The sequence below is a fragment of the Indicator indicator genome, chromosome 8 (assembly GCF_027791375.1).
Source record: "Indicator indicator isolate 239-I01 chromosome 8, UM_Iind_1.1, whole genome shotgun sequence".
Classification (NCBI taxonomy): domain Eukaryota; kingdom Metazoa; phylum Chordata; class Aves; order Piciformes; family Indicatoridae; genus Indicator; species Indicator indicator.
The window spans coordinates 18,752,974-18,765,055 of NC_072017.1; the positions used below are offsets into that span (position 1 = coordinate 18,752,974).

The following is a 12,082-nucleotide window of genomic DNA, read 5'->3' on the forward strand; positions in this document are numbered from 1 at the left end:
CGAGAGGCAAAAAGCAAGTTCTGTGACAGGAGACTGGAAAGGACATTTACCATACATATTTAGATCACTGTTTTGTTAAGCAATGATGTGTTTTAGATGAGAGAATTTACACTCTGCATAATCCAAACAAACACAGCACTACAGGGCAGTGGCACAGACATGCTTGTGTCAGTGTAAAAGCAATATATACTGATGCTCACTTCTCTGTACAAGTACCACCACAAGCACTACTGTGCTGGTACAACTACATCTACACTGGAAAATAGCCTTAAATATACTAGCATGCATAAAAACAAACAAACAAACCCCAACAGAGTACTGTAAATATGTCACCTGGATGACGGCAAACTATTCCCACTCTATTAAATTTATATTTCCTCTCCAAGTTCTAATATTGTTGCAGGACTCTAGATATCAATGAAGTAAGTGCTTTTTAACAGCATCCAAGTAATTTTAACTTACAATTTAAAGTATGCACATTTGTATGTGTTACTAGATCAGACCAACATCCAACAAAAAGTATTTTCCAAGTACTGTTATTTGTCTCAAGTACCCGTCTGTGCCTTTCTCTGTCTTTGCACTTCTCTCGAACCCAGTCAATGGTATGGAAGTCATCGTATGTTCCTACTCCAGGAATTGGTTCATCCAGAAGATCCAGTAAATGTGTTGAACTGTTGATACTTCCTCCATTTGTCATTGTATAATGACTTCCTGTGGCAGAGCAAAGACAGGAACAAATTAATTCTGCAATAAGATGAATATTGTCATGTTCATAGAACTACAACATCTAAAACTTCCAAACAAGAAATTAACACACTTCCCATGATATGCATATTTTACTTCATTTAGGTCTCTCAGTGCTGCACATCTATTTTTTTCTGTCACTCATCTGCAGATTAAATTTGCACATTAGTGACACTATTTCCATTGGTTAAACATGAATGTACTTGTCAATTGTTGTTCTGCTTTATATGTAGACTTCAGAGAAACTTCAACAGAACAAAGCAGAAAAAGAGAACAGCTTCAACACACATTTAACTTGAAGTTTACTGTTCAGTTTGTGAACTACCAGAGGAAAATCTGACTGTAAGAAAACAAAACCATATGATTAGATATAAAGTTCACAACACTTCCGTATGTTAAAATATACATGCCATTGATTACTTATCTCCTATATTCCTAAACCAAAACTAAGAATACATTATCAACAGATTATCAGTACAGCTAAAGTAACAAAAAGCCAAGCAAACTTTTTTTTTAAATTTTATTTCTCTCAGATAATTCATACAACAGCCCTTAGTCTTGAAAAGTTTTAAATGTCTTGTACTAATTCATCATCACTAGCTAGTTCATTCACAAGCAGCCAGCAGAGCAACATTCCAACAGTGTTTCTTTCAGTGATCAATGAGAACAAGAAGGGTACTGAGAATTTTTCCCTAGTCACAAGAGATCAAGAAAGTTGTTTGTTGTTTTCTTTTTAAGCTTTCAACTGTCATCAATTATGCAGTATCTTGGATTTTTTGAGTTCCTGTGGTATATTTACAGACTCAAAGTATAATGAATGGTTAGCTGCTTAAATACATTATTGCCATCATTTGCCCACCCCACACCAACTGTTTCTGCATCAGTAATAACTATAAAGAGAATGTTTATAATGAGGTTCATATAGACAATGACTTAAAGAGTGATTACTCTCACTTGTTTGACTAAGAACAAAATCATTAGGCTAACAGCATGTGGGATACCACAATAATCTCTGTTCTTAAGAATGTAGACCCTAATTGGCCAGGACTTCTATCAGTTCAGGCAGGTATTAGAACTCATTTCACTAGACTGGCACTCAGATGATTAGGCAAGTGGGCTTTTTCTGAGTTGGCTATGCTTGTTTTGGTTTTTGAGGTTTTTCTTTTTAATTTTCTTAGTGTTTTCAGCAGAAGTTTCCAACTTACGAAAAAGTCTTCAAAGGGCCTATTTAAACTTATAAATGCTACAAGTGCTGAGTTCACCAGCCCCAGATCTCACCAACAACTGACAATTAGATTTAGACATAAGTAAAATGTGCCTTTCCCCTTGCAATTTGCAAAGTCTGAGATCTAGCAGAAGCAGTGTGACACCTGATGTTATACTCAAAGGTGTGCCTCAGTCATCTATTGCTTTGAGAGGCCTCATTTATGCCTGCTACAAAATTCTGTAAAAAGACTACTTAAACAAACAAACCAACCCACCTTCAAGTAAAAAAAAAGAGAATGCAAACACAAGAAGTAACTCCTCAACAATGCCAATACCCAGGCTCCCCAGTTCAAGAGGGACAGGGATCTACTCGAGAGAGTCTAAGGGAAGGCTACCAGGATGATTGAGAGACTGAAGCATGTGCCCTACGAGGAGAGGCTGAGAGACCTGGGGCTGTTTAGTCAGGAGAAGCAAAGACTGAGGGGGGGATTAAATAAATATTTGTAAGTATGTGAGGACTGGGTGTCAAGAGGAAGGGGATAGGCTCTTCTCAGTTGCACCCGGTGATAGGACAAGGGCTAGTGGATATAAACAGCACAGGAGGTTCCACCTCAACATGAGGAGGAACGTCTTCACTGTGAGGGTCACAGAGTACTGGAACAGGCTCCCCAAAGAGGTTGTGGAGTCTCCTTCTCTGGAGACTTTCAAGACCCATCTGGATGCATTCCTATGTGACCTCTGCTAGATTCTATGGTCCTGTTCTGGCAGGGTGTTGGACTCGAGGTCCCTTCCAACCCCTAACATCCTGTGATCCTGTAATACCATTCTTTCATACTAGCCTGGCTGCCACCTCTCTCAATGCTGTTTTTCCCCCCTTGTCTGCGCCATATTAAATTCTCCCTCATTTATTCCCCATAGCTAAACTCGCAAATCTCTTCCCCAAGCTGCTGCTAGTCTCTCTTAAGACAAATATAGAGAGGCACTACATATGCTTCCATTAATAAAAGGCTAACAACAACCAATTAAATCAGATTTGCTAATAGAGGTAATTGTGAAAACCTTGCTTTAGGATAAGGGGTTCAACTCTCTTGCCATTTACAATTCTCATAATTAGAAAGGAATTAAGATACATGTTTGTGGAACAAGTAGGAAGAACTTGTACACAACACACTGTAATGATTAGTTTAGTTCTCAAAAGATTAACAAAATACACTATGAAAATGTTATTTTTCCATTAAATTAACCTCATCTGCAAAACAAGGGAATACAAATTAAATTCAGACACAGTTTAATTATTAATCACCTACAAAGTTACAATGTAATCAAGCAGTTTCCTAAACCTGTACTCTACTTGAAGTAGACTACAAAGAATGGTCATTGCCTGGATACAATAAAAATCCCACCCAAACCATGTCAGGTTCCTACTTTGCCAGCAGTTGCTGGCACACCAAGTACTGCGATATACATTATTACTGTATGATGGGAGAAGACAAAGAACAAGATACAAAGCTAAAGAGTTGGTTTTGTAGAATACAGAGCTGCCAAGAACACCTGATGCAGCTGAATAGCTACAATCTTGTACCAAGTGAGTAACAGGCAGCAGAGATCCCCTGGATGAGTGTGGTAGAAGGGCTGTGCTACAGAGCGCTGTGAAGACAAACATACAAAATCTGATGCTCTTTATCTAACATACATAAGCCTGACAGCTGCAAGAGTATATTCTCCAGCTAGTATGTTCCATGTAGTATATAACTATTCAACAGGAGAATTTCAAGAAATACACTTTTACCAATACTCAACACTTTTCCATACTTCCACCTCCCTTTCTTCCCTTCATTCTCTAGCATTTCACACAATAAGATGCTTCTTTCAGCTATGATGATAATGGTTCTCATCAGCACAAACACATGCAAATTTTCATAATTTATTACCAGTTTCATCCAAATATTATTAAATTTATTTTCAACTCAATGGATTTTTTTTAAAATCCTTACCATCCATCTTTTTATCAAAACATTGTAACCTTCAAACAGGAAATCATCATTACCTTAATACATTTTAAGATTTAGCAAACATAGCCTTGCCAACATTCTCAGTGTTCAGAAAGTATTTTCCCTTCCTTCCTTCTCCTTTTCTTCCAGTTTTCAAATTTCAAGACCCTTTCTCAGGCTACAACTCACTGCAAGTGCTTTTCATCAAAATACAAGCAGCCTTAGTCTTAACCACAACAAACACTTAGTGCACAGGGCATATAGGCACAGCTTCTAGCTATGGTAAGAGGACACCTCCATTTTCTGTATGTGCACACCTGAGCCATTCTGCAACTGTAAAGAAGTTAAAGCCTCCTTTTTGTTACATATGAGTTTGCTTCAGGCTTCATTACCATCTGCTTCCCAGTCTAAAAGTGGCAGGCAGAACTCTGTAACTACTGTTACTCCAAACTAATTACAGGGAGGTTAATAGTAATCTACTGATCCTCTGAGAGGCTCAATACAGCTCACAGGAATCCTTACAAAGCAAATTCAACACAAATCTTCCCTGCTCTGCAAAAATAAAGTATCTAGCATCCCTTTATTACCACACTCTTCTTGAGCATCTTTAACAATCCAGTATTTTCAACACGTAACTAGCAAGCTGCTCCAATCACAGACTGCAAGCTTAGATGCAGTAAGCTTGTAGGCAATAAAAGCAACACGTTTCTTCAGAGAAAAGATATTCTCTCTTTTAGCTAATTCAGTCACTGTAGTCTTGCCTGAACTACCTTCTAGGAAGGCAGCTTTTGTTACCCTTCCACACACGTAATTCCAGGCCTTCAGCACAATCCTTTTTCAGCAATCAGCTCTAGTAGTTCTGAAGAACTGCTTCAAGTAAAGTTAAAAAAAGAAAAAAAAAAAAAACCAAGAAAAAATAATAAAGAGTACTGCATCATGATGAAATCAGAAACTCATAATACGCATTAAAGTTAACAGTAAAACACTGTACTTTGGGACACCTAACCAGAATGAAGCAAAAACAAACAAGCTACACAGACAAAACAGGAATACGAGAAGTTCTTATCTCTGAAGAAATAGGGATTTATTTATTTTTTAAAAGGAGAAGTAGAAAACACATACAATGCAAAAATCACTTGAGAGGACATCATTCCTGATAGAAAAAGCAGTCCTGTCCATATTGCTCTCCTTCATTTCCCTCTGAATATGAAGTTACACTGAATAACCATCATTTTCCAACACTGACCCAACCTCCTGCTTTACACAGCTGACATAAAGCAGGATCAGAGAAATTACAGAACTAACACTTTGCTATACTCAGATAAGTTATTTTATACATTACAGATTCCTCCCTGCTTCATGTCCCCCCTGAGTCAAGGAATATCTCTTCTTTCATATTCTACATATGAGCCTCATACAAGCAGTCTTCAGTCTGGACTGATGCTGGTGATTAAAGACACTTCTCAGGTGCCATACAAAGCATTTTCAAAGGCTGCTTCACCTCCTCCAGAACTTATCCCATACTCCCTTGTTCTTTTGCAACTCAGTGGATTTCTTTCACATTTGAAAGCAACTCTGGGCAACATGCAGCTAATTAAAAACATGTGAGTTTTTTTTAGATAATTAATTTAAAAATAAAAAGATCACATCAGCAAGGACTAGTAACTTCAAAAGACAAGCAGACCATTACTATTCACTACAGTACAGTTCACATTCACGATAAAACATTTCAAAACAGTAACAAATGAAAACAGGTGTTCCTGACATTCATATGCTGTTGCATTTTTTCACTTCACAGGTCTCTTGGAACAAGTCCCCAGTGAAGGATCCCAGTAGATCTTCAGGGCCTTGCTATCATGTCCCTGATAGGAAGAAATAAAGAGTCAGTGGATTTGGGTTATCACTTCTTTGTGTTCTCCCTTCCAGGAAGGCAGTGGGTTTTAGTACCCACACTATGATTTTGAAATCCCACTGAAAGTACACTTAAAACATCTTGAGATAAAGAAATGAGGGAGATAGCGCTTCACAGTTACCTACATAGAGTTTCATACAAGGAAGTGTTTTTGCAGCATACATTGTGCTCCCGATTCCTTCACAACTGTTCAATAACCCTTCCCAACTCTTTCCCTGTGTGCAGTGTTCCTTTTCCTCATAAAAATGAGAAGAGAAACATCAAGATTTAAGACAAATGCTGCATCCTGGGTAATCAAACAGTGCACAACAGATTAATGCAATTCTCCACCATGTGATTATCTGAACAATTACCCAGTATCCCCTAGAGAACAAATCCATGCACCTACAGCCTCCATACAGAATAAGGTACAGAACTGAGGTATGAACAGGCTAAAGATGATGAATAGCAAAGGTGACATAGAACCATAATTTATGAAAAAGACTCCTGTGTACTATACAGCATATTATAGACCTCTGAACACACATCAAAAATACACTGACTCAAACTTAGCATCTATCAACTTACTCAACTTTATGAACTGCGACGTACTCTCAGAACATAATCGTACAGTGAGGCTGAGCTGATCTAACAGACCGTTGCCACCCAAAGAGAAGATCCTGCTCCTTGTATTTCTTTCTCCTATTCTTGGTTACTCTCACCCTTGAATCAGTTCTGTCATCCTTGGATCCGACTGCACAGTAAACCGGGCAAAGACACAAATCCAACTAAGCAGACACAACTAACATCAAAAAACCCTAAAATCTGCCATTACACAGAGCTGAAATCAAGCTTCTGTGCTGTCAGACAAGACAGACACTGCAAGAGCAAGAACTGAGAGAAGAGATGGGGAATGATAACAAGTTCACCTCCTTCGACAGCAACTGTCAGATTAGTTATACTGAAATATATAAATGCACTCTTGGGGTCTTGGTAGATTTTAATTATTCCTTTCTGCTTGAAATGATTCAAATTTCTACATAAACATTAATAACCAGACACTGTACAGTAAGATCCATTTCACAGAGCTTAAAACTCCCAAAGGTGACTATGTTAAACATTTCAGAGTTGCAAACACAACAGATAAACAATATCAATATCTAAGTCAATGGTAAACCAATAATAGGACCCAATTCTCAAAGGTACTTATCTCCAAGATACTTAACTAACTCTTATAGCAAAAATACACTAGTTTGCTGCTGCTCACACATCCCTCTTTCTAGATAGTGCACAACCACACAGTCCTTCCCTCAGCAACCCTTCTTCTGGCTGACAGAAGTGCCACGTTTGTGTAGCACAGAAATAGCACATTTTATTACTCCAATCAGTGTCTGTGTGGACGGTGTGGGCGGTGTTTAAAAAAAGGCAAAAAAATGCTCCTCTGTAAGTGAAATTGAAGCTAATCAGTTTACTCCCAATGCTGGAATAAGCTCTCCTTGACCGTCCAAACCTGCTGAGCATTAAAATCAGCAAGGGTTGTAGCTTTCAGGATGCCAGATACTAATCCAAGGCTTTGCTTCACCCAGGCATCCTTGGGTATTAGGTGGCAAGGTGAATGAAGGCAGGGAAGCATCCTGAAAGCAATGCAGACACCAAGGATCATTTACACTTGTTGTACACACAGAGTATGTGTTAGTGCCTCAGCTTCTTTCTGCCTCCATATTCAGATCCCAAAATATGAGGCTTTTAATTAAAAAACTAGAGAGCAAAGAATGATGATTTATTTAAATGTGTCTGTAAGCACTGCAGAAGAGATTTTAAGCACGATCATCTCTTCTTGGTTAGAAGTATTTTTTACGTTTCAGAGCCAGAATCACAGCATGTCATGCCATAGTGCTATCATTTGCTACTATTGATACAAAATTATTTTAAAGTCTTTGTAATTAAGTAATATATTCCCCTTATATAAATGAATTTTCAGCCTGTGTCTTCAGATAGCTCTTCTAATCTGCATCAAAGGCTTGCCAATACAAATTGCTCTCTGCAATACAATCAAAATGCATCTATAAGTGACAAAACTGTATGGTACACAAACTGAAAAAGATCAGAAAAATCTTGATAGATAGAGAACAGAAAGATGCAGAACATGGAAAAGAAATAAAATGCTTTACCAAAGTACTGAGTGATAATCCTCTCCTCTCCATTTCTTCTACCAAAAAAAAAAAAATCTGTGTTATAAATAACCTTTAAAAAGTAGGAACTAAATGAAAGTTGATTAATAGCACCTCGAAGACTTTTGAAGACTTGCATGTACTGCAAATGCACAGCAAAATGAAGGTTAAGTATTGCTCAGTGTAAATAGAAAGATTTAAAAAAGAACATAAATGGCTTTGGCTTTTTACTTAAGATGGAAGAAACATTTCTGTTTTTATGATGCAGCAGGACAAAAAAAAAGGTTTTATTATTACAGATTTATTTTCTTGCAGTCCTAAAGGCAGAATGGATTGCATTTACTTGGTTATGTCTACAGTAAGACTTCAGATATGCATGCAGTTTTGGGGATCTGCACACTACTGAATTTACAGCTTAAATATAAGATGAACAGTGCTGGAAGTGGAAAAACCAGAAGATATAAAGTTAGGTAAGGCAAATGTTACAAAACGAAAGTAACCTAACAGTGGCCAAGGCACTGTGAGTCAGAACAACAGAAACTTAGGTAATCAGATTTTTAAGCAGCACTGATGCTGCATGGATGTAAGAGTTACTTACTGATACCTCGTTTTGTAGGGCAAAGACAGAATACAGTAATAATAATGTCTGCTAATATGATTATCTCAATCAGGCCACACTCAGGCCCAAGGATGGCACAATCTTGGTTTGTTCATTAGGCTTTCTAACACCTCAGATAACAATACCTCTCAAAATTATTTCCAAAAATTAAGAAACACGTGCCTAATGGAGAACCTTACCAGTCACACAGCACAGATAGACAGATAAGCTGTAACTACCTACAAAGAACTGTACCTGTATCTCATGGTACTTTCTGTTAATCACTGAAGCCAAATATGCTAAACTTGTAACTGAAAATCCTTATTCCCTTTTTATAGTAGGAAACATAAACCAAAGTGCAGCAGAAATTCAGTGTTGCAATTATACTGAGTTTCTCCAAGTAATGCTTTTTCCTCAAAGAGCTCTGTGTTACAAAACTATAATCATCTTGATTGCATTTTCTGTAATGAATCTGTAGTTAGTCTAAAAAATTAATTTTATTACTCCTCCTCTGCTACCACTAAAATTCCAGGGTCAAACTTTATCTCTGAGCATGTGTACACAACTTTCACACCCATTTAATTTAAAGGTCACACTGAGAATTTCAGTCTCTTATGGCTTTTGATTTATTACTAATTCTCAAGCTTAGAGGTATAAGAAACCCATAAGCAGAAATGAAGCCTAAAATACAAAAGTGTAACTTTTACCATTTAGAGGATCTCAAATCAGCAGGAATCTGACACAAACACTTCCTAGGATATCACTAAATATCCTCTCTCCCATAGCTATATATATATATAGGTGAAGTGCAGGGGATAAAGAGGGGAGGAGAGGTTTGCCTGGTTTTAGTATACCCTAAGCAACAGGAATTGCACCTACAGGCAATGATGACTGGTGCACAATAAATCATCTCTCAAAAAAAAATAAAAGGTTTACTGAAATTAACTTATCAGTAAATTTAGAGCATGTCTGTGGAAAGGCTGGAAGACAAGCAAGATACTGATAATTTTGATCTTTCAAAAAGGTCCATCTAACAATAATGATGCAAAAAATAATCCAAAGGCAAAGAACAGACCTACACAATCTGTTTACACAACATATATTGCATAGGATTTATTATACAAAACATTCTTATGAAGAAGCGTACATGTCAGTTACTTACGGTATGTGCAATTCTAACTAAGAATATTAAAATCCTTTCTGAGAAAAGAAGTAACATTTTTAACTCTTTTAGTTACCAGAGAAAGAAGTGAACTGTGGCCTGTGTTCCTGCAGTTTTATTTTAGTGTATCAGAGAGGATAAGGGGGTCTGGAACAGTACATTTAGTACTACATCAAGAGAAGTCTCAGGGCAGAGAAAGTAAGAGGAACTCCTGATAAGAAGTATTCAGTAATATCTGTTTTTCTTTTTTCAAAGAGATAGTTATGAATAATCATCATACAATAAACACAGATTTTTAAAATTCCATTTGACGTTCCACAGTGTATTAGCACTAAGAAAAACCCCCACAAACATCATCTTATTGCAAACCAACAGGTCAGGCTTTTAATTGTAATGAATTCTAACACCTGAACGTTAGTAAAGACTATTAATTGAATCTCAAAGACCCCTAATGATTTAAACATTCATTTCATGATTGCTGAGTCCAGGCACTTCCAGTGAGCCGCTGCACTCAATTAGTGCTACAAATGCTTTGATGTTACAAAGCAGTTTTGCATGACACTAACATTACTCTCCAGGACAGAAGAGCTGTTAGCATGTAAGGGGAAAAATTCCACAAGCTTTACCGATTAAGTTTGTTTCCTCAACATATCCACTTTCTCTTAGCTTGTTATTACAATGCTTTGAGATCTACATGATAGGAAGAAAAATTTTATTAGTATTTTTTTTTAGACTCACAAATAATAAAGAAATGTCATGAACTTACTTTGAATTTCTGGTTTTGTATGCTAGTATTCTAAACCTTAATTTGATGGCTATATGACAATAACAAATTACTGTGGTATTGTAAATCAACAGGAAATACAAATTTTTATTAAATCTATGGAGCCGACTGGTCTGGAGCCTCAATTTTGTTATGAGTTCTATGCACTTGACAAGATTTGTAAAGCATTGTGGTAACACTATCAGGGTCTGGTTGCTGCTTGTTGCTTTCGTTTGTTGTTTGCAGAGGGGTTGGGGGGTGTGTGTTTGTTTTGGCATAATTTTTCTGTTTGCTTTGTTTAGTTGTTTGGGTTTTGAGGGGTTGGTTTGTTTTGGTTTTAATTAAATCTAAACTCACTATTAGCAAACCCAAGAACCACCAGCAACTCTAGTTTTGAAATCCAGTATTAGAATAGAGGAAGTATTACCTCTAATGGAATTCAACAAAACTGCAAAAAAGTGACAAGTCAAAACTGGAAATTCTCTTGCTGGCTCCTGGCTACGTCACCACAAAGGGAACACATACTTGAACCCTCGACTGTTTTCATTGCAGTATTTATAATCTGTATGGTTAATATTCCGATATTCCAAGGCCCCAGATGCTATTAAGCACCGCAAATATCTACTATTGTAAAATCATCTAAAGTATAGTAATCTTGAGGAATATACACCTAATCACATTTCAATGTCTAACTATAATTTGAAGAGTTTGAAAGTGCAATATTAGGGCTGTTTTGCACTCTTCATCTTTAAATCTGTGTACAAATTTAAACTCACAGAATGGTTGAGGTTGGAAAGAATCTCTGTAGCTCCTCTGGTCCAACCCCCTGCTCAGGCTGGGCCACCTAATGCTGGCTTCTCAGGACCATGTTCAGACAGCTTCTGAATATCTCCAAGGAAAGAGATCTCACAATCCCTCTGCGCAACCTGCTGCAAAGCCCAGTCACTCTAAAAAAACTGCTTCCTGATGTTTAAAAAGAATCTCCCATGTTTCAGTTTGTGCATGCTGCCTCTGGTCTTGTCAATGAGCACCACTGAAAAGAGCCTGGCTTTGTCTTTGCACCTTTCCTTCACCGATTAGATCTCCAATTTGCATCTTTCAAATGTTCTAAGAAAATAACACCCCTGATTTTTCGGAAATGATTCCAAAATCTGACTCAGAGAACTATCCATCAGTTGCTATATAATAATGACATGGGCAGAGCGAAATCTGCTTGTCTTAAGCTATAGTTTAATTTATCGATATCCTTAACATACACAGAAAAACATTCTGAGAATCATAAAAAGGCAACAAACAACCTTTTATATAAACTAATAAAACAGGAAAAAATGCTAGATGGAACAAAAAAAAAAGGTGTGAACTGATTTATAGAACTAAGACTATATACAGAAAGGTGAATCAATAAACTAACATGGACAGAAAAATTAAACCTTAATGGTATATAAATCAGGTTTTTATTCTCAGCCTGTCTCCTCTCTAATGCCATCACCAGCAGCCATACATGCTGATAGCTTTCCAATTTTAGATTAAACAAAAATAAAGTGAGATTTTACCAC

At 37.1% G+C, this 12,082-nt stretch overlaps 1 protein-coding gene across 4 annotated transcripts in view; it reads right to left on the minus strand.

Annotated features, from left to right (window-relative positions):
• The window catches only part of CLCN3 (chloride voltage-gated channel 3), a 47,542-nt gene that overhangs the window by 19,068 nt on the left and 16,392 nt on the right, over positions 1-12,082 (minus strand). For all 4 annotated transcript variants that reach the window (XM_054383278.1, XM_054383280.1, XM_054383279.1 and 1 more), the window contains exon 2: positions 554-711. In XM_054383278.1, the coding sequence (XP_054239253.1) occupies positions 554-711 (158 nt within the window). The remainder of the gene's footprint in view (positions 1-553; positions 712-12,082) is intronic.